Raw genomic sequence first — 26,707 nt, 5'->3', positions numbered from 1 at the left:
AGAGAACATGCTACTCTGGCGAATGGTGCTTGTTTAATAAAGAAAGGAAATCATTACATTTAGATAGGAAAATCAACATCATCTTCTGAGCCGCCAAAAGTGGGAAAAAGTAGCTTGAAAGGGAGGAAGCTCTCTAGAGGAGGCATGACAGAGGCAAGGAGTCTTGGTGCAACGGGAGTTCTGTTTTTTAACAGTGTCTTCAGAGGGATTTTTCTAGTGCTACCTATTCTTATTCCCTTAATGGCAGAGCCAGTGCCAGAGAGAAACACTGAGGGAGGTGCAGAACATTTGTCCAGAAGGGAAAGCACTGCATTACCTCCTGGTGTTGCTCCTCCAGTTCAAGGTCTGTGGCCTGTGCTTTTTTCATCTCATTAGATGTCTCCTTTTGAGATTGTTGAATCAGAAATTGTATTTCCCCTGTGTGAGAGTTCCTTCAGGTGAGAACACACAGAGGCTGACTCATCTGTTCTTTGTTTTTGTTCCTCCTCAAGATAGGTCATAGCTAGATGATGGTTAGTTTCTATGACTGTTTTTAAACTTTGTATTTTCCCTTGAACATCCTGCTTCAGATAATCATGCAACTATTTCTGTCTCTGAGCAGTTTGTTTTTGTTTTTCCTCCATTTGACGGAGATTGTCCTGGATTCCCCCGATACTGCGGCTCATTCTTTTCACCAGCTCCGGAGGTGTACGTCACCGGCTTTCTAGGCTTCACTGAACTGGATTCATTACCACCCACCGACATCTCGGCACTGACCTGACGGGCCCTGGATTGGGGTGCCGCGGTCTGGGAAACGGGCAGACGCGAGGTCGAGTCCTATGAGCGCTTCACTCTCCTCTTCCGCTCGGTGTTTGATCAGCCTGTGGAGGGCCGAGAGGGGGTGAGCATCTACTCCGACTACGCTAGAGTTCCGGACCATCGTGGCCTCCACCGGATGGAAGGAGTCGGCTCTGGTCACTGTGTTCCACAGCGGACTGCGGGAGGGTGTACAGCTGGAGTTTCCCTGCAATGAAGACAACCTGTCCGGAGCCCATGACTACACCTTCTCCGTGGCCAGAGCCGATGGAGGTGGGCTCTGCACGTTTGCCCTAGGCAGCCCTAGGCACGTTTGCCCTCCCCAACCTGCCCTCTATCCACAGATAGGTGAGGAGGTGACACGCCAGGGAATTGTCCTGCTCCCACCCAGGAATGTCAGGGGAGGTGTCTCACGGTCTCTGTCAACACCAATGGTGGAAAGTCCGGACGGTATCCCTCAAGTGGATTTACCGGAGGAATGCCAGGATCTGCACTGGGTTTTCTCTAAGACCCATGCTACACGTCTGCCTCCTCATCGCCCCCGGGACTGTGCCATTGACCTGCTGTCTGACGCAGCCCTACAGAGAGGACAAGTCTATCCACTCTCCTATGCTGAGACAGAGGCCATGGAGATCTACGTACAGGAAAGATTTTTCTCTCTCCCTTCAGGTGGTACACCTACCCTGTGGCCGACATAGTTTCTGTATGGACAGTGGAAAGGACATGGATGTCTCGTTTGTCATGCCACTTTACTGCCAGCTGTTGACAATTTCTTATTTTGTATAACGTGTCATTTAGGATGGCAGTAGCATTTTCGATGAAATGCAGTCATCGCAGCAGAACTAGGAAGCAGTCTTGAGAAAAGTGGGTGGAAAAGAAGGGAGTTGCAAACATAGGAACTGTGCTCCAGTATTCTCTTAGGGACTTCTTCTTTACTATCCCCATGAGAAGGACTGTCACCAGGAAGGTATACATTTCACTAATTGTGGTTGGCCCCCCGACTCCTGGCTCTCTCTTCTCTTGTAGCTCCAAGGCATAGCGATTGGTCTCTGCTATGTCTCCCACCAGCTCCTCTGTCAGAAACAACTTGAAGCACTCTGCCTCAGATGGAAATGGCAAGGGGCGTTGCACTCCAGACGGGGAATCATCAAAGCAAACAGCAGGACCAGGAGGGGTGAAATGGCTGTCAGCCTTCCAGCTACCACATAACTCCTGTACTTCATCCATTGTCGGTCTGCCTCCATCACCACCAGCATCTTCAAAGGGAACTGGAACTTTGTCAGTGGACAAGGGGTCCTCAGATTCAGATTTCCCAATGATTGGGGGGCAGCTCCTCACTGTCACTGTCAGAATTTAAAAAAATATCTCCACAATTTCCGCATTTGTGAGTTGTCTCCTTTTGAAAGACATTGCTAATGCTACAGCTTAGCTCATTAGCTACGTACATAAACAACCACACCAAATGGCTCAGAGTGGGACTGAGAGGTTATGTGATTGACTGCCTGCACGTGCCATTTGTAGCAATAAATCACTATCAGAAAATGTTTTGTGTGGTAATTATTGATATATTTACTGTTTTACTCACGTTTTTCAAGTTCCGGTGATAAATCATTCATTCCGATTGTTACATAGATTGTAATGGGCACATAGTATGTGTGTAAAATAATGCTTTGAAAGGTTGTACTGATTATGATGAGCTAAGCTAATTCCAGTTATGTGTGGAGCCATGTTTGTTGACATACAATGCATTCTGGGTTTCACGTAATCGTCTGTCGGACCAAAGATGCTATGACAAAATGAGGTGAGTAAGGGTTCACTCGTTTTTTGAGAACTTCAGGAAGTGAATGGTGGGATGTGAACGATGGTGGACACACCCCTTCAACATGCATACTATAAACAGACCAAACTCATCTTGTCTTCTCTTATTATTTTTGGTTTCTGTGAGGAAAAAAACCATGGGGGAGCACCGAGAAACTAATCATCGTCGGATTACTTTCGATTTCTAGAAAGTCTTTTACTCAATTACTTTGATCAATGGTAACCCCCCCTTGATGTGATTATTATATATAGTCATTTCTATTAGCTAATTCGTATTATAGTTTGTCAGCGAAAGTTATACAGATATGAACGCTTGTGTTAAGTCAATCTTTCCTCAGTTAGCGCTAGGACAAATATAGCCTACATTTGTCCAGTTTGGATGATTGTGTTATGCTGTAGATACTTCTGTGAATGTCTGAACATTGCATCCAAAAATAAACTGCTCACATTCTGGACATAACTTTGTAAGGACTGTGTTTGTGCAAAAAAAATCTGAAAAAAAGTGTTGCCAGTTCAAATGCTGATTGTTGCGTCATTCGAAACTGGCCGTTCTAAATAAGCATTCTAATCACACTGGTGTGATGGTACGCTTCAGGGACCACTGTAGAATGATCACAACCGTGTGATGGTACGCTTCAGGGACCACTGTAGAATGATCACAACCGTGTGATGGTATGTTTGAAAGGGCTAGATTGTAGCCTGTTTGCCAGATAGCCAGTGGAGAGAAAGGATAAGACATACCATATAAAAACACACGTCACAGCACAGGGGTAGCTAAACCAATAATTCATCATACAGTAATAAGGATTTGAGTGACCAATAAGCAACCAACAATAAAGAATCCAGTCATCAACAAATTATATCAATAATCTGTATTATTATTGTTAAATCCCATGAATCCTGTGCAGAGGAGAAGGGTCACAGTCTGGTTTCAGTCAACAGATAGGGTAAGACAGCCATGAGTTAGGGAGGAGTGAGGAATGTGGGCTGAGGTCAGGTCAGATGAAGTGAAGAGGAACAGTACTATGACTAACACACATAGGAGGCAGGGCCATGACTACACCAATGAGAGGATCCACTTGAGTTCCTGCCTAGTAACAGAGATGTATTGGCTGTCTAGAAGTGCAAGGAGTTGACTCCGCCCAGTAGAGCGTATAACTATATGTACTTGTGCAAACATGTCTTTGTCTTTACAGCTGTTTGACCCAGTGGGTGAATAAACTTGGTTTTACTCTGTTTATTTAGAACCTAACAGTCGCTACTAATCCATGTGATCAATGACAAGAGCGGTCCCACAGATTCCAAACCCAACAGAGCGGTAACAACGGCAATCGACTTGCATGCTGAACTTTAACAAGACTTCTGCAAAGAGTGGCACACTGTTAAAACTTCTGCGCCAACAGAGAGCTCTCACACAGAGCCAGAAGAGCTATCTTTATTTCCTCCTTCCTATTGGTTGAGATGCACTGCATACGCCTTCCCCTGGATGTCAGCAAATAGTGAGAATTGGAATGGAGTTGCTAGGCAGATCTGAGGCCATATAAATGGACTGGGAACGTGGGGTTCAGTCTTTCCTTCATTCGCCATGACGCAAGACAGACCTCAGGATGGCGTTCTAGAAAGCTCCCGTTATAGCCCTTAGATATATCCGGCTCTGATTTTATTCGATATAGGTGTTAAAGACATCATAATGTTTTATTTTAAACCGAGTTATATCAGTTTATATCAGTATATTGCAATTTTCTGATATTTATTTGTGCTGCGTTCTAGTGAGTTGGGCACGTCTGGGCCACATGGCTAATGTTTACTGCTAATTCCAAAGTTGAAGGCGACAATCTACAACCGAGCAACGATTCTTTTGGACAAAGGACAACTTGCCCAAGATTCTGATGGGAGCTCATCAAAAAGTCAGAACTATTTATGATGTTAATTCTTTGTTCTGTTGAAAAATGTAAAACTCATTCCGCCATTAATTTCGGTGCGGTCTCGCTTTAACGCACGCTGTATGTCGTAGTAACGTTAATTTAAAAATCTAACACAGTGGTTGCATTAAGAACTAATGTATCTTTCATTTGCTGTCCAACCTGTATTTTTTAGTCAAGTTTATGATGAGTTACTGATTAGATTAAGTGCCTCTCCGAAGATTTCTCCCGACATATTGTTGGCAGCTTGGCTACTATTCTCATTGTATAACCACGATTTGTGCCGCTAAATATGCACATTTGCGAACAAACTCTATATCTATTGTGTAATATGATGTTATAGGACTGTCATCTGAAGAAGTTTGAGAAGGTTAGTGAAAAAATGTATATCTTTTGCTGGTTTATTCGTTATCGCTATTGTTGGCTTGAATCATTGCTGTTGTGTGGTTGGCTATTGTAGTAAGCTAATATAATGCTATATTGTGTTTTCGCTGTAAAACACTTAAAAAATCTGAAATATTGGCTGGATTCACAAGATCTTTGTCTTTCATTTGCTGTACGCTGTGTATTTTTCATAAATGTTTTATGATGAGTATTTAATTAATTCACGTTGGTCTCTGTAGTTATTCTAGTTGCTTTGGTGAGAGTTGTGATGGTGGCTGCAATGTAAACCTATGATTTATACCTGAAATATTCACATTTTTCGAACAAAACATATGCTATACAATAAATATGTTATCAGACTGTCATCTGATGAAGTTGTTTCTTGGTTAGTGACTATTTATATCTTTATTTGGTCGAAATTGTGATAGTTACCTATGCAGGAAAAAAAAAGTGGTGTCTTTTGCTATCGTGGTTAGCTAATAGATTTACATATTGTGTCTTCCCTGTAAAACATTTTAAAAATCAGAAATGATGGCTGGATTCACAAGATGTGTATCTTTCATCTGGTGTCTTGGACTTGTGATTTAATGACATTTAGATGGTAGAATTTACTTGTGACGCTATGCTAGGCTATGCTAGTCAGCTTTTTTACTGATGGGGGTGCTCCCGGATCCGGGATTGTGACCAAGTAGAAGATAACATGTTATTCAATAAATCTGTTTTGTTCGAAAAATGTGCATATTTCAGGTATAAATCATAGTTTTCATTGTAGCTACAATCAGAAATTGCACCGAAAGCAGACAGAATAATTAGACACCAACGTCAAATACCTAAATACTCATCATAAAACATTTCTGAAAAATACATGGTGTACAGGAAATGAAAGACAAGCATCTGTGAATCCAGCAAATATTTCCGATTTCTTAAGTGTTTTACAGCGAAAACACAATATAGCGTTATATTAGCTTACCACAATAGCCAGAAACACAAGCCATTCCCCAGCAGCAAAAGTTAGCGATCGTAACAAACCAGCAAAAAATATATAATTTTTGACTAACCGTGATAAGCTTCATCAGATGACAGTCCTATAACATCAGGTCATACATACACTTATGTTTTGTTCGAAAATGTGCATATTTAGAGCTGAAATCAGTGGTTATACATTGTGCTAACGTAGCATCTTTTTCCCACAACATCCAGATATTTTTCTGACACTTTTTCTGACACACATATTCTGACCAAATAACTATTCATAAACATAACTAAAAAATACATGTTGTATAGGAAATGATAGATACACTAGTTCTTAATGCAATCGCCGTGTTAGAATTCTAAAAATAACTTCATTATGATATGCAGTTTACGTTATGGCGAGAGCGTGCCCAAAACCTGGCCGCAAACTACTAGTTCACATGTACGACAGATATATGAAATAACATCATAAAATGGGTCCTACTTTTGCTGATCTTCCATCAGAATGTTGTACAAGAGGTCCTTTGTCCAGAACAATCGTTGTTTGCTTTTAGAACGGCCTTTTTCCCTCTCGATTAAGCAAGCACACTTGCCAAGTGGCGCGAATCTCTCCATCGTCAACAAACTCAGAGAACGGAACACAGCAAAACTCCCGGAACAATTTCAATAATCTGATTAAACTATATTGAAAAAACATACTTTACTATGATATTGTCACATGTATCAAATAAAATCAAAGCCGGAGATATTAGTCGTCCACAACGACAGCTTATCAGAGGGAAAATCCAGGTCCCTTCACGCGCTCTCCAGAAAACTGGTGACACGTCATACAAAGAGCATTTATTCGAGCCCAGATCAAGTTACACACATTTCTTCTCTCACTGCCTGCCGACATCTAGTGGAAGACGTATGAAGTGCATCTAAACTAATAAATATCAAGGACTTTAATAGGCAGGCCCGTTGCTATTATATAGTTTGCTGCAAAAGGAGTTCTGTTTTACTCACAGATATAATTCAAACGGTTTTAGAAACTAGAGAGTGTTTTCTATCCAATAGTAATAATAATATGCATATTGTACGAGCAAGAATTGAGTACGAGGCCGTTTGAAATGGGCACCTTTTATCCGGCTACTCAATACTGCCCCTGCAGCCCAAACAGGTGAAGCAAATAACATCCCATCATGCTAAGGGTTATGTAAAAAAAATGCCCAGTTGCCCATTATTTTGGCTACTACGGCTAGGAAGAAGAGATCTTTGACTTTAAAAGAAGGGTCTCAAAGGAGTATAGGGGGTTTAAAGTGTGTGTGTGTGTTTGTGTGTGTCTTAGTCACCAAATATCAACCGACTCGATTGGGTTTGGTAATTGACCGTTAATTAACCTAAACAACATTTAGAAGTCTAATAAATCCATGTAATATAGGCTACACCATCACAATAAATCCATTATTTATTTTAGACAGGTCTAAAGAAATATGATATGAAGAAAATGTGGCCACACACTTTACTCTTTGTAATGTGTGAAACTACACAATGTCTTGTGGGAATCTCCTATGTCTTTCAGGAGAACAGAATAGAATACTCTCCAGTGTCCTTAAGTTAGGCCCTGATCTTAGTATGCCATCTGGCTGTGGTCGCCCTGCAGTTTCACTAACTGTTGAAGAGGTGAGACGCTACCGTCTCACATACCCTAGAGAGGTTAACCCATGTGTGGTGTGTGTGTGTCTGACTCTCGTACCTGGGCCTGATGCATCTATATAAACTCAACAAAAAATGTAATGTCCTCTCACTGTCCACTGCATTTCATTTCAGCAAACTTAACATGTGTAAATATTTGTATGAACATATCAAGATTCAACAACTGAGACACAAACTTAACAAGTTCCATAGACATGTGACTACCACAAATGGAAAAATATGTCCCTGAACAAAGGGGGATCAAAATCAAAAGTAGTCAGTATCTGGTGTGGCCACCAGCTGCATCACGTACGGCAGTGCATCTCCTCCTCATGGACTGCACCAGATTTGCCAGTTCTTGCTGTGAGATGTTACCCCACTCTTCCACCAAGGCACCTGCAAGTTCCTGGACATTTCTGGGTGGAATGGCCCTAGCCCCCGCCCTCCGATCCAACAGGTCCCAGACGTACTCAATGGGATTGAGATCCGGGCTCTTCGCTTGCCATGGCAGAACACTGACATTCCTGTCTTGTAGGAAATCACACACAGAATGAGCAGTATGGCTGGTGGCATTGTCATGCTGGAAGGTCATGTCAGGACAAGCCTGTAGGAAGGGTACATGAGGAAGGAGGATGTCTTCCCTGTAACATACAGCGTTGAGATTGCCTGCAATGACAACAAGCTCAGTCCTATGATGCTGTGTCACACCGCCCCAGACCATGACGACCCTCCACCTCCAAATCGATCCCCCTCCAGAGTACAGGCCTCGGTGTAACGCCCATTATTTCGACGATATACACGAATCCGACCATCACCCCTGGTGAGACAAAACTGCGACTCGTCAGTGAAGAGCGCTTTTTGTCAGTCCTGGTTGGTCCAGTGACGGTGGGTTTGTGCCCATATGCAAAGTTTGTTGTTGGTGATGTCTGGTGAGGACCTGCCTTACAACAGGCCTACAAGCCCTCAGTTCAGCCACTCTCAGCCTATTGCGGACAGTCTGAGCACTCATAGAGGGATTGTGCATTCCTGGTGTAACTCGGGCAGTTGTTGTTGCCATCCTGTACCTGTCCCGTATGTGTGATGTTCGGATGTACCGATCCTGTGCAGGTGTTGTTAAACGTGGTCTGCCAATGCGAGGACGATCAGCTGTCCGTCCTGTCACCCTGTAGCACTGTCTTTGGCGTCTCACAGTACGGACATTGCAATGTATTGCCCTGGCCACATCTGCAGTACTCATGCCTCCTTGCAGCATGCCTAAGGCACGTTCACGCAGATGAGCAGGGACCCTGGGCATCTTTCTTTTGGTGTTTTTCAGAGTCAGTAGAAAGGCCTCTTTAGTGTCCTAAGTTTTAATAACTGTGACCTTAATTACCTACCTTCTGTAAGCTGTTAGTGTCTTAGCGACCGTTCCACAGGTGCAGGTTCTTTTGTTTGTTTGTTTATGGTTCATTGAACAAGCATGGGAAGCAGTGTTTAAACTCTTTACAATGAAAATTTGTGAAGTTATTTGAATTTTTGTGAATTATCTTTGAAAAACAGTGTCCTGAAAAATTGACATTTCTTTTTTTGGTGAGTTTGTGTGAGTGAGATGTTAGTGAAATTCCTGAACTAAGTGTTTTCATTGTCCTAGGTAGCAGCAAGAAGTGCTACGATGTGTGTGGACCCAAGAAGGATAGGAAGACAGGTGCAAGAAATACATTTGCAACACACACACAGTAAAACTCTGTCCCTCATGTGGTGTGTAGACCGGACTTAGTTTGTGTTCAATGGGGCTCATTCGTCATTTCCATAAAATAGTGTATGTAAATTGTGTCCCTCCTGTAACGGCTCTCGTTTGTAGGATGAAGAGTGGACCAAGGCGCAGCGTGGTAGGCGTACATCGTCTTTTTATTGATGACACCAAAACAAAATAACAAAGACAAAAAACGAAAGCGAACAGTTCTGTCAGACACTAAACAGAAAACAAGATCCAACAAAAATGACAACTTATCCCCATAGACAGCTGCCTCTGATTGGGAACCACACTCGGCCAAAAACAAAGAAATAGAAAACAGACTTTCCCACCCAAGACACACCCTGACCTAACCAAACATAGAGAATAATATGGATCTCTAAGGTCAGGGTGTGACACCTCCAATTTGTTCAGTTCAAAGGAATAAACATCAATACTGATGAAAACCTTGTTTCATGTATATTTGTCCAAGATAAACATGATTTATTCCACCCATGTCTTGATTAAATTAAAATGTACGTATTATAATATATTTATTTTTAAACGAATAGCGCTTTTATTGATAAATGTGATCTAGCAGAGGTATATGGCAAATATTAACCATAAATGCTGTCTATATTGCAATTGATATAAGTCAACATCTAAGTATTTTTACATACATTTTTACACAAACCCATTGCTGTTGTGGGTCCATCAGACCCGTGAACATTGGGTGAATAGCAAAAAATGTGAACACCACACAAGCGGTGCTTCAACAGCAAAACCAAACTGATTTGGCAGACAAATCAGTGAGGACAGGAAGCAGTGGAACCTGAAAAAGCTATTTAATATCATAATTAGGATTAAAACAGGAGAATAACTCTGAAAACGACTAAGTCAGACAGGTGAGATACACTCACAGGGAGGGAAAGAAGTTCTTGGTTTTCACGGTCAGGTTTTGCAGAGGCCTGCCTGTCAGACTTTCTGCTGGCTCAGTAATTTTGAGAGTAGTTAGTATTGGATGTGCAGAAACAAACTTGGAGGCAAACAAAATCGGAGGATCTCTGTATTGAAGACATACAAGAGGAGAGCTAGGAAGCCAATGCATTTGAACAAAGAGACACTTGCCTGCATTAGTTTATGGGTGCTTGTCATTAGATAACCCAATGGCTCCAGCCCTATCAGTAAGACTGATTGTTCACCGGTCGTCTTGTACTTTTGGAACAAACACAAGGGTCAAAACTATGTCAGATCAACTCCCCATCTTGTAACAGCCATACTGTTATTCTTTTCATATTCATCGTTTTAGGAATCCTAATGTCAACACTCCTAATGTCTGCTCAGGGACTACACCCTTTTCTTGTTCTGTTTAATGTCAAGACAATATCTTTCATTGGGGAAATAAATCAAGACAGCTGACCCTATTTTACTCTCCCAAATGTGTTGTTGCATGTTGCCAATGTATTGTCTTACAAAGTGAAGGACACACCCCACACCTTCTAATGGAATGTTATTACAGTGCAGTCTCTCACTACAGCCACACCAGTAGGGCCAATGGACAATTGAACACTCATCCTAGGCATGGACTATCTGTTGTGAGGGCTAATGTGAGGGCTGTTGTGATACATTCTTCTAGTTAATCTGTTCATATGCAAACCAGGGGCCACTTATTGCCACACCTTTAACACAGGAACTTTAACCTATAAATAAAAAGCTCATGTTCATTTTATCACAACGAATACAGAACCAAGCAATACAATTGGCATACAGAAGATCTTTAATCAACACTCAATACATCAACAACATAGCTGCAGTCCACACCATCACAGAAAAACAAGCAATAATAGGACAGAAATACTTGAATCGAGCAATCACTCAAGAGAACCATACAAGTAAGCACAAATGGGCTACAGAAACACCACTATCAACCATGCTGCAGATGTCACAGCCAGACTGAAACCTACATTGAACCAACACAACCCCCTATCCTTAACATAACCACACCAAGCCAAGCATAACTGACTCCAACCACACATGATCCTCTTTTCCTCTTTTTAAATATTTTGTATTTCATTTTTGCTGTTTATCCAACTTAACTTCTATTTTAGATAGGTACTAGCCTATCTTTAATTTGCTTGCTTTACATTTATTAAACATGCTTTTTATCCCATTTAGCACCTAACTGTATGGTACTTAAAGCTACAATATGTAACTTTTTGGCAATCTGACCAAATTCACATAGAAATGTGAGTTATAGATGTGTCATTCTCATGGAAACCAAGTCTATGAAGCTGCATACCTTTTCTATGTGTGCTATTTCTATGCACCCCATGCTTATGTTAAGTTTTTGCGTTTTTTTACTTTTATTTTTACTTTCAGGCCACAACCCATCCCTAAGACCACCCTACAGCAGATACAAACCCCATGGCCACCAACAAAATGCCCAGACGTCCCTCTTCTTCCCTGGTCACAAGGAAGAAGCAGCGCCACAGCCACACCCCTCTGAGATCCTATTGGGATCACCACAATGCAGTCACAATCCACTACCTGATGGGTTAACTCCAGAGGAACACAACTTCCAGTGCCAAGTGAGTAAGGGAGAGATCCATAGGAACTCTGCGCTGCTGTTTCCGTGGTCTCGTATCTCATGAGAAGTATCAGTGTTGGTGCCAGACCACCAACTGGGATGGCGGCAGGGGCAAGAGTGCACTGCCAAACAACGTTAAGAACTTTGTGTTTCCAGAGGTTCCCTAAGATGCTGCAGGGAGATGTGACAGGTCACTATGCACTCATTAAGAGGGAAATTCAAGACATTCGGAGGTGTCAAAGGAATGCCTTGCCTGGAGTGACAGGGGCTTTCCTGAAGAAATGAATGGCGACCCAGAATAGAACAATATAGACTGATGAAGAGAAGAAAAAAGAAAAGAAACACACGCGCTACGTTTCTGTACTGTTTGGCAGGGTACTGAAAAATAAAATGGTTGCCTGAATGAAAACATAATTTTGAGCTTTTTTGGGGGCATTTTCTCAGCAATATTATCTAATTTCAAGTACTATCAATGTAGATCATTTATTTTGGTATTGTCCATATGTAGCTCGTTTTTGGTCACAGGTCCAGGAATGGCAGAAGAATTGCAACATTTGCCTAAAACTAACGCTACAGATAGCAATACTGGGGGATTTGAAAAGCCATAGTCAATCAATCAATAATATAATAATTATTTTGGCAAAGATGTTTATTTTTAATTTACAATCTGTAGAAGCTATGAGAATAGGAAGGTTCAGGTCTTTTGTGAAGCATCACAGCACAGTTGAGAAATGTATGGCAAATAGAAATCCGAAATGGATGATGTTGGAAGATAGATGGGAGGGGTTGGGTGGAGCTGAAGGGTGGGACTAATAACAAGATAAACAATATAGGGCATACGGGATCTGTGAAATGTGTATAGGTGCGGAGCTTTTGTGAAATAGCACAGTTACAAGTGGAAATAAAATTGGATGGACAACAGAAATAGAGGAAGGACTAAGAACAAATAAGAGAGAACTATTGTAAAGTGGACTGTGTCTGTAAGATAGGTATAAGATGTAGAAATTGAAGGTAAAAGCAGAAGTGTTTATAAGTTTACTCCAATTGGGGGATTGGTGGTAGGGTCGCGGGGAATAATAATAAAGGCATATTCTTTAAAAAAGTATGTATGTCTATATAGGTATGTGTATGTATATATGTGTATATGTATGCATACGTGTATGGATATATATATATTTACCCAAAAAAATATGGGTGAATGGAAATGATGCAGACAATTACATTGGAAGCAACATTCTTTCCGCAATACTAAGCTGATCCACCCCTAAAAAAAAAAAAAAAAAAAAAAAAAAAAAGTACTATCAATGTAGAACATCCAACAATGGTATCAGGCGAGTCAATGAATGTTGAACATTTGCCTCATCATCGTAGAGTAGGTAGTTCACATGGGAAAACAATGGAACTAGGCTACAGATAAACTAACTCAATAGCTACAAGAAGGGCGATTTGGAAGTCACAAGGTAAGTCTACCATCTGGCTCACCCATACAATGCACAACACTTGTTTGGCATGTTTGGTCTCCTCAAGAAAAAGACACACACAGCACCAGTCAAAATGTTGTACACACCGACTCATTCAAGGGTTTTTCTTTATTTTTACTATTTTCTACATTGTAGAATAATAGTGAAGAGATCAAAACTATGAAATAACACATATGGAATCATGTAGTAACCAAATCATTTCAACCAAATCAAGAAATATATTTTATATTCGAGATTCTTCAAAGTAGCCACCCTTTGCCTTGAGGACAGCTTTGCACACTATTGGCATTATCTCAACCAGCTTCATGAGTGTCACGCCCTGGCTTTAGTTATCTTTGTTTTCTTTATTATTTTAGTTAGGTCAGGGTGTGACATGGGGGATGTTTGTGTGTTTTTGTCTAGTCTAGGGTTTTTGTATTGTCTAGGGGGTTTTGTAGAGTTCATGGGGTTGTGTTCAGTGTAGGTGTTTATGTAAGTCTATGGTTCTCTGGAATGGTTCTCAATCAGAGACAGCTGTCTTTGGGAGCCATATTTAAGGCAGCCATAGGCATTAGGTAGGTTGTGGGTAATTGTCTAAGTCTATGTTGCATGTTAGCACTTAGCTTGTATAGCTTCACGTTTGTCGGTTTGTTGTTTTGTTAGTTTGTTTAAGTATATGTTTCGTCTTCATTTTATAAAAAAAATATGTATTTATATCACGCTGCGCCTTGGTCCACTCTTTCACCGAACGACGATCGTGACAGAATGACCCACCACAAAAGGACCAAGCAGCGTGATAAGCAGCAGCAGGAGCAGCGAACACAGGATTCATGGACTTGGGAAGAAATACTGGACGGTATGGGACCTTGGGCACGACCGGGAGAATATCGCCTCCCTCGTGAAGAGCTGGAGGCAGCTAAAGCCGAGAGGAGGTGGTATGAGGAGGCAGCACGGAAGCGAGGCTGGAAGCCTGAGAGTCAAGCCCAAAAATTTCTTGGGGGGGGCTACAACGGAGTGTGGCGAAGTCAGGTAGGAGACATGCACCAACTCCCCGTGCTTACCGTGGAGAGCGAGAGTACGGGCAGACACCGTGTTATGCGGTAGAGCGCACGGTGTCTCCTGTACGTGTGCATAGCCCGGTGCGGTACATTCCAGCTCCTCGTATCGGCTAGATTGGGCATTGAGCCAGGTGCCATGAAGCCGGCTCAACACGTCTGGTCTCCAGTGCATCTCCTCGGGCCGGCATACATGGCACCAGCCTTACGCATGGTGTCCCCGGTTCGCCAACACAGCCCAGTGTGGGTTATTCCACCTTCCCGCACTGGTCGGGCTACGGGGAGCATTCAACCAGGTAAGGTTGGGCAGGCTCGGTGCTCAAGGGAGCCAGTACGCCTGCATGGTCTGGTATATCCGGCGCCACCTCCCCGCCCCAGCCCAGTACCACCAGTGCCAACACCACGCACCAGGCTTCCAGTGTGTCTCCAGAGCCCTGTTCCTCCTCCACGCACTTGCCCTGTGGTGCGTGTCTCCAGCCCAGTACCACCAGTTCCGGCACCAAGCCTCCTGTGCGTCTCCAGAGTCCTATGCGCCCTGTTGCTGCTCCCCGCACTAGCCTTGAGGTGCGTGTCCTTAGCCCGGTACCTCCAGTTCCGGCACCACGCACCAGGCCTACTGTGCGCCTCAGCCGGCCAGAGTCTGCCGTCTGCCCAGCACCGTCTGCGCTGCCCGTCTGCCCAGCGTTGCTTGCACTGCCCGTCTGCCCAACGCCATCTGAGCTGTCCGTCTGCCAAGCGCCGCCTGCGCTGCCCGTCTGCCCAGCGCCGTCTGAGCTGCCCGTCTGTCCTGAGCCTTCAAAGCCGCCCGTCTGTCCTGAGCCTTCAGAGCCGCCCGTCTGTCCTGAGCCTTCTTCAAGTTTAGTTGCAAAAACCAAGCGTTATGATGAAACTGTCTCCGAGGACTGCCACAGAAAAAGAAGACTAAGAGTTACCTCTGCTGCAGATGATAAGTTCATTAGATTTACCAGCCTCAGATATTGCAGCCCAAATAAATGCTTTAGAGTTCCAGTAAAAGACACATCTCAACATCAACTGTTCAGAGGAGACTTCGTGAATCAGGCCATCATGGTCGAATTGCTGCAAAGAAACCACTACTAAAGGACACCAATAATAAGAGACTTGCTTGGGCCAAGAAACACGAGCAATGGACATTAGACCGGTGGAAATCTGTCCTTTGGTCTGATGAGTCCAAATTTGAGATTTTTGGTTCCATCCACTGTGTCTTTGTGAGATGTAGAGTAGGTGAACTGATGATCTCCGCATGTGTGGTTCCCACCATGAAGCATGGAGGAGGTGGTGTGATGGCGTGGGGGTTCTTTGCTGGTGACATTGTCTCTGATTTATTTAGAGTTCAAGGCACACTTAACCAAAATGGCTACCACAGCATTCAGCAGCGATATGCCATCCCATCTGGTTTGCGCTTAGTGTGACTATCATTTGTTTTTTAAAAGGAAAATGACCAAAAACACCTCCAGGCTGTGTAAGGGCTATTTGACCAGAAGTAGAGTGAGTGCTGCATCAGATGACCTGGTCTCCAATCACCCGACCTCGACCCATTTGAGATGGTTTGGACCGCAGAGAGAACGGAAAAGCTGCCAACAAGTGCTCAGCAGATGTGAGTATTCCTTCAAGACTGTTAGAAAAGCATTCCTCATGAAGCTGGTTGAGAGAATGCCAAGAGTGTGCAAAGCTGTCGTCAAGGCAAAGGGTGGCTACTTTTTATAGTTTTTATGTCTTCACTATTATTCTACAAAATAGAAAATAGTAAAAATAAAGAAACCCTTGAATGAGTAGGTGTATCCAAACTTTAGACTGGTACTGTAGGTCACAACAGGTTCAGTCTCTTGCCAGACAAAATCTATTCTGGCGTGTTTGCACTCAGTAAAGTACATATTTTTTGCTGCTCCTGCACTGCAGTTGTGTTGAATCATTTGAATAACTTAATTCGTCATCAAGTTTAAAGTAATTCAGTAATGTCACTGGGAATCAATTATTCACCATGACAACTGGTGCAGAAAAGACATTGAACTGTCAGTACCAGGCATCAGCACGCATACGTACATCCATTCATACACATCACACATATTCATACACTATACTACACACACATACACAAAAACAAACACATCAGTGTTCCCATACGTACATCAATACTTCCTATGACATACACACTAATGTGAGTTGAAAACATCAATGTTTCTATTTCTTTTCCTTGCCAAAGGTCTAGTAAGTCATTGATTTTACAGCTTCCTCCATTGCCTTTCCCTGCTCCTGTAGGCACAGCATGTAACATCAAAGGACACATTTCCATCTATCCACAGCAATACATTCAGCTGAGCTTCATGGCCTGTCTGGGGCCAGTCTAACTACCTGTCTTGTCTCCTGCCCTGGATCTTTTCATTATCATACGTTGACTATGGCACTACAATACAATAAGGAGAGAATTGAGACATTGATTCTGTATGTGTGCCATTCAGAGGGTGAATGGTCAAGACAAAATATTTAAGTGCCTTTGAACAGGATATGGTAGTAGGTGCCAGACGCTCCGGTTTGAGTGTGTCAAGAACTGTAACTCTGCTAGGTTTGTCACGCTCAACAGTTTCCCATGTGTATCAAGAATGGTCCACCACCCAAATGACATACAGCCATCTTGACTGTTGGAAGCATTGGAGTCAATATGGACCAACATCCCTGTGTGGCGCTTTCAACACCTTGTAGAGCCCATGTTCTGAGGACAAAAGGGGGTGCAGCTCAATTTTGGGAAGGTGTTCCTAATGTTTTGTTTACTAAGTGTATAAGCGACCGTTGAGTGCTGAGTCTTTGCTTAATGCCCTGTCTGGAGTTGTCGGAGACAATCAGGATGACACATTACTGAAGTGTGACAGCACCAGACTGCAGCCTGTGGTGGATATATAAAATAAGAATCTGCTGGAGTCCAAGTCAAACCAAGATTCTTTATCTCTAAGCTCAGAGAGAATAACAGTGTTACACAGCACAGTAGACAGTTTGAATTTCCTGTTATTGGGCGGGACTTTATCAATACAAGGACGCAGGTGAAAGCTGGTTTGCAACACAGGATGATAGAACAGGAGATGATAATAGGACAGTTTCACAAGGCTAGTCACATACTCAGTTATGTGGACACATACAATTAAAATGTCCTATTACAAGCCAAAGATAACACGACTAGAGGAGGACAGATTCACAGGCACAGCGCAAGAGTTGTGCGTGTTGCCTTCTGGAGTAGTTACGGAAAACCTTTTTTGAATTTGGGTTATGAGGTCCTGATGGATAAATTAGGAGGGACATGATGCTTGAAAAATCAAGTTGTGGGTACTACGCCGGCTCTGACGCTCGTCAGACGTGGCAGGGCATGCAAACTATAACGGTTTACAAAGGGAAACCCAGCCACCAGCTGCCCGGTGACGCGAGCCTATCAGACAAGCTAAATTCCTTCTATGCTCGCTTTGTGGCAAGTAACACTGAACCATGCAAGAGAGCAGCAGCTGTTCCAGATGCCTCTGTGATCTTGCTCTACGTAGCCAATGTGAGTAAAACCTTTAAACAGATACACATTCACAAGGCCAAACAGAATACCAGGACAGATTACTCTGGTCATGCTTTGACCAGCTGGCAAGTGTCTTCACCAACATTTTCAACCTCTCTCTGACTCAGGCTGTAATACCTATGTATTTCAAGCAGACCCCAAGAACGCCAAGGTAACATGTCTAAATAGCACTCACATCTGTAGCCATGAAATACTTTGAAAGGCTGGTCCTGGCTCACATCAACACAATGTGAGCCATGACCATGGACACACTCCAATTCACATACCGCCCCACAGATGACACAATCTCTATTGCACTTCACTAAACACCTCCCTCTGCAGCTGAATCCTGGACTTTGTGTTAACAGGATCACAATATGATGTTACATTTATGAACCAAATATTTTTTCTATTTCATAGAGTTAACTGAGAAGATTCTTTTGAATCTTGGGCTGGCAACTGATTAAGTGATGGCTTGGTGATAAAAAGCCTACAGCTGGCATTCCATAGATCAGATTAGTGGGTGTAACCGAGATAGAGATAGCCTGGAGGAACAGAACAAAAGCCTCAGTATTCTTACTTATCCTGGCATCTGGGAGACAACACCAGAGGCAGATGACCACAGGATGAACCCAATCTATATGGGTCGGGGGGTTGAACCAGCTATGACTGAGAAATCTTGGTATCAGGTATATAAGTAATAGCATGGTCTGTAAAGGGTAGGTTCTCGGCCCAACATCGACGGTTTCATTATTGCAATAATTAATTGATTTTGAATGAATGATGATTATTTGAAGAAATGACAGTCTCTTTCATTTGAATAGAATATTCCACCACAACTTCTTGACAGGCCACCCCCAGGTGGCAAGGGAAGGCAACATAAAATCTGCCACGCTGTCCCTCAACACGGGGGCCCCTCAGGGGTGCATGCTCAGTCCTCTCCTGTACTCCCTGTTCACCCACGACTGTGTGGACATGCATGACTCCAACACCATCATTAAATTTGCTGTCGACACATTGGTGGATGGCCTGATCGCTGACAACGATGAGACAGCCAACAGTTGAAATATTTTTGCTTTACTCATTACATATGTATACACTGTATTCTATTCTACTCTTTTTTTAGTTTATGCCACTCTGACATTGCTCATCCTAATATTTATATATTCCTTAATTCCATTATTTTACTTTTAGGTTGTGTGTATTGTTGTGAATTGTTAGATATTACTGCACTGTTGGAGCTAGAAACACAAGCATTCCGCTACACCAGCAATAACATTTGATTTGATTTGATTTGTGGGAGGAGGACAGTGACCTGGCAGTGTGGTGACAGGACAACAACATCTGCCTCTATGTCACAAGACAAAGGAGGTGATCGTGGTCTACAGGAAATGGATGGCCAAGCACGCCCCATCCACATCGACGGAGATATAGTGAAGAGGGTCCAGAGCTTCAAGTTCCTCAGTGTCCACATCACTAAGGAATTATCATGGTCAACACACACCAACAGTCGTAAAGAAGGCACGATCATGCTATATGGACCTTTTTAGGATATGAAAAAGGATTTTATCTAACAAAACGACACTTCATGTTATCTCTGGGACGCTTTGGATGTTAAACCAGAGCAAGATTTCAGCATGAAAGTACACATTTCACCTTCAGAGGTGAATTTATCAATTAAGTAGATAATTAAGATAATTGGGCCTGATGTCACTGTTTTTAGTCTTTGCAGTAATAAAGGCTTTACATTTTTGTTGTTGATTAGAACAGACTATGGTACACTTATCATTCATATAATGTTGTTAACACTGTTCCAAACGGTCAGGTGTTTTTTATATTGTAAGCTTCTACAACTAAGTCAAATATCTTCCATATTGGACATCCCCTTTTCCTCCTGAGCAACCAGTAAACAATCCCCCATTTCAAATACATTTTTCACATCCTCCGCATCCATTATGTCACATGTGTGACGGTGTTGGAGTTTGTTATAACAAATTTCTTGATGTGATGATGAAATGCTATAGGTCAGGCCCTATTGGTCACGTGCATGTGATCCGTACATGTGTCACTTAAAGAGAGCAAGGGTTGAGGGAATAAGGAATGTCTTTCCTAAACAAATGAGGGATCTCGGTAAAATAACTTTTCAGTGAGAGAAAATACAAGTAAGAATCAAAACATGGCTGTAATTCTGTTGCAGCTTCAGCGCCACAGACAGCGTGATAAACACTGTTGCTATGGTATGGTCACTGGTCGCTGCAGCAGGGAGGAGAGAGAACGTGCGCGCAGGCACTCGCTGTCTTTTTTTGTTGTTGAGTAATTTGGGTCTTAATTATTTAATCAAACAGTGTACTTAAAGTATGAGACATGCTCAGTGCATATACAGATATTTTATTAAAACACATATGGTGTTTTAATAGGCATATGGAAATATACACGTTTTAAAATTTGATTGTTGGAAAGAACAGACGTCTCTCGGTTGACCAACATGGAGACAGCCCTACTTCCTACCCTGTAGGCTTGCCCAGTATCAAAGGCTTGGCACTAAACTCTTCCGTGTGCTAACTTTTACAATCACCAAATGTCATTCAACTTTTTGGTGTTTTGTAACATATGAGAAAAAATATAGTAGACAGTTTCTGTCAAAAGTGATTGAGTTTTTCCTGTGTCCTGTGGTTGACCTGTTAATGACATCCTCTCCGGATGTTCTCACGATATGTAGTGTGTGATTATGCAGCTGTTTATTTGAAGTAAAACACGTTTGAAATAAAAAGTAATTGCCTAGTGATTGATGTGTTGTGACCTTGTTAAAATTAAGGAAATGGGTTTGAAGTAAAATATGTTTGAAGTAAAAGTATTTTCTGGGGAGGCCTGAGTTTGAACTGTTTGAACAGTTGAAACAGTTGAGAATTTTTGTAGTGAACTTATGGAGCTGCTGTGTAGTGAGATTGTCATCCCTAGAATGAACTGGAATAAGTAATTTCCGGTTGGTCTGCCTGAGTATAAGTAAGTCTTAGACTTGTCCTGTGAACACTACGGGAGATAAATCACAGAAAACTACAGTAAAAATGTCTCCTGCTCCAATAATAGGTGTATTGTGTCCTTCATGTCTGGGGAAAAATGACAAAACCATCAATGCCATTCTTTGTAATGCACCTGATTGTTTTAATGGTGTGATTGATATGAGTGAAAGCCATATGGGTTACATTTTCCAAACGGACAATTCAACAGTGAAGATTTTCTCACACAGCTGCCTTAACACCCTTTTTTCAGTCAAAGTTTTTCTCCTGCGTTTCGCATGACAAAATGGCTTAAGCTAAGTCTTGCTCTATGGCAGATGGAACAGGCCCTGAGTGGAACATCCCTGCATGGGTACGCATTGAAAGAGGAAGTCTGCGGCCGAGATTATTTGAAAGCCATATGACTCTCTTCAGTAGTGTATAGTCCAGACTCCTAAGTGTACATTTTACATTATTGAATTCAGAACTATGTAAATGTCACCAAATCTGTTTGTTCTTATGTATTTCCATAAGTCAACTACTTTCTGCCTGCCTTTAGCTTCAGGTTGCGAGATTGGTTTAAGGTGCTTGATATGAGGTTTTTCCATCATCGTGAACATTTACGAAGATGGTCCCATCTCCACATCGACTGTGTAGAGAAGAATGCATAAATCCGTCCTTCATGGTCGAATTGTTGCAAAGAAACCAATAATAAGAAGAGACTTGCTTGGGCCAAGAAACACGATCAATTGACAATAGCCGGTAGAAATCTGTCCTTTGGTCTGATGAGTCCAACATTTGTGATTTTTGATGATATCCGCATGTGTGGTTCCCAGCATGAAGTATGGAGGGGGTGGTGTGATGGTGTGGGGGTGCTTTGCTGGTAACACTGTCTCTGATTTATTTAGAATTCAAGGCACATTTAACCAGCTTTGCTACCACACCATTCTGCAGCGATATGCCATCCAATCTGGTTTACACTTACTGGGACTATCATTTGTTTTTCAACAGGACAATGACCCAAAACACATATCCAGGCTGTGTATGGACTATTTGACCAAGGAGAGTGATGGAGTGCTACATCAGATGACTTGGCCTCCACAGTCACCCGAGCTCAACCCAATTAAGATGGTTTGGGATCAATTGGACTGCAGAGTGAAGGAAAATAAGCCAACAAGTGCTCAGCATATGTGGGAAGTCCTTCAAGACTGTTGGAAAAACATTCCTCATGAAGCTGGTTGAGAGAATGCCAAGAGTGTGCAAAGCTGTCATCTAGGCAAAGGGTGGATACTTTGAAGAATTATATTTTTATTTGTTTAAAGCTTTTTTTGTTTACTACATGATTCCATATGTGTTAATTCATACTGTCGTTTTGATGTATTCACTATTAGTCTACAAGGTAGAAAATAGTCAAAATGAAGAAAAACCCTTGAATGAGTAGGTGTCCAAACTTTTGACTGGTACTGTATACAATTGCAGAGATACAAACCCACCTCAGATATACACACAATAAATACTCAACCTCCAGATGAGCTTGAGGGGGGAGTACAAATCTTACAAGCTGGTTTGGCTGGTCTGTAGCTTATTATTTAATGTTTGGCGCTGCTGGTGAATCATGACGTGCCGGCATAATCAAAATGACACTGGGTTAGCACTGGGCTAGAGTCTTTAGGAGAGTCTATAGCTAGGTTTCCATCCAATTGGCGACAGATTTTCATGTGAATGTTCTAAAATCAACATAAAACCTATTTGTGCATTTTAGTTCTTCATGGAGATTTGGTGCCAGACAACGGGACCATGAAGATTTTAATTTACCGGACATTCGAGTAATTCACTAGACATCCATATGCCTTCAGATCCGACCTGGCTTAGCCAGCACCATCAATATATTAGGGATATTGGCCAAATGAACAGCCTATAACAACTGACAAAACACTAATCTTTGGGTTTCAACGTGTAGCATATGTAAACTTTTTATAATTTTTTAGGCTAATTCCCTAAAACAATAATTGTCTACCTCAAGGTTCAGCTGTCAGAGATTTGAGCGCTCAATGTATGAGGGCATTGTATGCATATGTCACGTTCTGACCATAGTTCTTTTGGTTTTGTCTTTGTTTTAGTGTGGTCAGGGCGTGAGTTGGGTGGGTTATCTATATGTTGTGTTTCTATGTTGGATTTGTTGTTTGGCCTAATATGGTTCTCAATCAGAGGCAGGTGTTTTTCATTGTCTCTCATTGGGAACCATATTTAGGTAGCTTGTTTTATGTTGGGGTTTATGGGTGGTTGTCTTCTGTCTTTGTGTTCATTGCACCAGATAGGACTGTTTCGGTTTTGCCACATTTGTTATTTTGTATTTGTGTAGTGGTCACGTTATCGTCTTTTATTAAAGATGTTGAACACGAACTACGCTGCGTCTTGGTCCGATCCCTGCTACACCTCCTCTTCAGACGAAGAGGAGGAAGGCTGCCGTTACAACATAGGCCTATAGGCTTAGTTGTCCACTGTATGATATTAATACATATAAAAACAATATAGCCTATATAAAGGAAGAGAAGCTTAGGCCTAGCCCCAGAGAGACAAACTTTTGAATAAAACATTCAAATCACAGGGCTTTTGCACCGTTATTCAAATTACATTTTTACTGCAGCCGAAAATAGAATTTTGTACTGGCTTGAAAACAATAATGAATTATTCATTGCATTGTGGTGTTGTAGGCTAGTCTAGGTAGGATAATTTTATAGTGTCCCTAAACAAAATCAATAGGAGAGCTTAATAGAGCTGTGTTTCATGTCTTTACTGTTCTTTCATGAGTAATGATGAATGTGGCCTCCGCTGCCTATCAGCTATTCCTATTTGTTCTTGTTCCTGTTGAAAATGTATGCAGCTTGAATGCTTGTATGTGTGGTATGATTGCTAGTTAGCCTATTGCAGATCTGGACAAACGATCCACCTATCACTATTGTCACTATGCATGGTGGATAGAGGGCAGGATGGACTGATCGACTATACTGACTTGTGGTATAGTAAAAGTTAGCACACAGAGAAGTGTAGTGCATAAGGGAAGTACCAAAACACCTTGATATAGAGGCTCATGCAAGCAGATTAGGAAATTTTGCTAAGATGGAAGAAATTATATAGTAAAACCTGCAACTATTGATTGTAAACGAGGGGGAAAAAACTCACTACCCTCCCCTGTGCACAAGAAAAAAAAACACAACCCTCCCCAAAGCAAATTTTGGACCACCCCTCCCCCAAGTAAATTGCAAATTGCAATCTGTCCCTTACTCATTGTGTATTTATTCCTTGAGTTGTTATTACTATTACTATTTCTATATTTGTTCCTCTCTGCATTGTTTATGAAGCATGCGACAAATAAAATTAGATTTAATTTGATCCCTTCATGGACCAGAAGCACTGAATATATACAGTATGTCATAAGTTCCTTTACGCAAGTTTCTGCCCCCCCCAAAAAAGTAATTCATTTGGACCAGGAGCTTTTCATGACCATGTGGCTAGGCTATTACTACAGTCCTCTGTTTTTCCTGGTCATGTGGCCCGGGGAGAAACTCATGTTTTCTTAGACAAGGGAAGAAGGGGGTAGCCTCCTACCTGTAGCCACTGGGATTGGTCACTGTGTCCAGACGTCCAGGCATTGACCTTGCCCTGTTTGTCAAGACGGGCCTTGCCGGGCTCCCAGGTGAACATGTCCATGTTGAGTGTTCTAAAGAGGCTGGACGCTGTGACCTGGTAGTCCTGGATGTGGCCAGACTTCATCCCCATGGGCTCAGAGCAGCCTGGAGAAACAAACTAGTTACTGGACACAGTCCTTTTTACAAAGGCAAAAAAAAAACATTATATTATACTCAATGGTAACCACTATTTTAATTATTGAGCAATGCAGAAACTGTCCTCCTGTCCTACGTCCTAGATTCTGATCTAAAAGGCAACTTCGACTTACAGCTACATGGCGAGCCACCTGTTTGAACCTCTAGTCATGGTTGCGTTTGAACCCATAATGGTTATGGTCAAGACTTTATAGAACTGGGACCCACCTGTGAGCTCACAGCCGAGCAGCTCCATGCGCAGGGTGCAGTGTCTCCTACAGACCTGGGGGTAGATGCGCACGTATTGTGCTTCAATGGGAGGGGTGAAGGAGTTGGCAGAGGGAGCGTTGTTCTCCACATTTCCACGGAATATCTGAGTAGGGAAATTATATGAGCGACAAAGGGTTAAGAGGGGATTAGAAGGGGGGAGAAATGTGTTTATCTGTCAATGTAAGAGTCTCTCGCAGTGTCTCTAGTGTCTACTCGCCCCTCAACAAATTGCTGCCATTCAAGGTCAATTAGCTAGAATTAAGAAAAATAAGCCGGTTATTCATAAGCAATTACACGGTCATACCGTATAGACTGTTTAAAAAAATTACCCCAGAAAGAACTTATATAGTGTTTCATAGAGCCCTCTGACATAGAAGTCTTCACGGATCCACCTGTACGGATCCAGATTTCGAAATACACGTATGTGTAATTTTAACTGACTTGTCTGAAGAACCCATACAGATCAGAACGCAGCTGCTGCAGTAGAGAGAGAGAGAAATATATTGTTTCATCTATGCTGCTATCCTTTGCTTTTCACGAGAGTGGCGCGTGTAGCTTTGTTGTTGTTGGCCAATCCTAAGTCAACAAAGCGGCAATAGGATACAGTAATGAGACTCCGTGTGGGACTAAAGTTAGGAGATATCTAATCATTAGAAGATGGAACTAAAATTATAGGCTACAACGACCGAGGGCCAACAGGTAAGCTGCTACTTAATATTCTGAATGGAGTTGTTGTTTGTAATTGTAGGATGAGAAAGCCCATGCAGCCTCAATTAGCCTAGCAAGCTAGCTATTTTAACTAGCTTCTCCCAGTTTGATGCAGTCAAGACAGGCACCTACTTCGTAATCATATTGGATGACAACCCAGCTGTGGCAGTTATTAATCAGCTTGGTTGGTCGGCTTGGTTGGTTGCTGTCTCTCATCTCTCCCTTCCTCCTCCCTGTTCCCGTGTCACTCGCTCACACTCACAGTAGCCTACACACACACAGCACAGCCCCTGCTAGAGCATCACCTCTCTTTTCCTCCTCTCCCTTGCGCATTAGCAGCTCCGGTTTATAAAGTAGCTTAAAAATTGACTTTACTGCTGCTTCGCTCACTCGGATCGGACCATGTCTGGATCCGATTAGGTATATACGGAACGGGTCTAGTTGTCCTCGGATCCGTCCAGGTGGGAAAGCTCCAGGTTAATTTCGGAACGGGTCCAAAAACTTAGACCCGTTCCGAAATTAACCTGGGGCTTTGGGCCCGAACTGAAATTGGGACCCGTTCCGAAATTAACCTGGGGCTTTCCAAACTGGACGGATCCGAGGACAACTAGACTCTGAGGTGAAGGAATGTTTGTGTGTTTGTTCGGAATGCAGCTGTCTCTAGATGAATTCTGGACTCCGGGTGGTCAGGGTGGTCCCTACAGGTCAGAGCATCACTGAGTCTACGCTCTGGCTAGCACGCTCTTACAGTCAGATCTACCTCTCAAAGATCTCAGGCAAGAATATTAACAACTGCGTTTTGAGTTCAGCCTCTCACCCCAATGTTCTGCATGCTTCATCAGTTTTAGAGTATCAGCAAATCAGAGAATAGAAAATGCTTTACAGACTGGAAATAGTATACACAATCAATCTAAAAGTCATAAAAGAAGAAGGGGGTAAGTGTCAGGAAGATACTATCAGTGTGAGCTGGCTAATTAAAAAGCC

General features: G+C 42.4%; 1 protein-coding gene across 4 annotated transcripts in view; it reads right to left on the bottom strand.

Annotated features, from left to right (window-relative positions):
• LOC129826305 (EGF-like repeat and discoidin I-like domain-containing protein 3) overlaps positions 1–26,707 on the bottom strand; it is a 283,677-nt gene that overhangs the window by 38,855 nt on the left and 218,115 nt on the right. For all 4 annotated transcript variants that reach the window (XM_055886873.1, XM_055886874.1, XM_055886875.1 and 1 more), the window contains 2 exons: positions 24,974–25,118; positions 24,531–24,715 (listed from right to left, as the gene is read on the bottom strand). In XM_055886873.1, the coding sequence (XP_055742848.1) occupies positions 24,531–24,715; positions 24,974–25,118 (330 nt within the window). The remainder of the gene's footprint in view (positions 1–24,530; positions 24,716–24,973; positions 25,119–26,707) is intronic.

Source organism: Salvelinus fontinalis, chromosome 28 (assembly GCF_029448725.1).
Source record: "Salvelinus fontinalis isolate EN_2023a chromosome 28, ASM2944872v1, whole genome shotgun sequence".
Lineage (NCBI taxonomy): Eukaryota > Metazoa > Chordata > Actinopteri > Salmoniformes > Salmonidae > Salvelinus > Salvelinus fontinalis.
The sequence above is the reverse complement of the archived record's forward strand: the minus strand, read 5'-3'. Positions and strand labels throughout refer to the sequence as shown.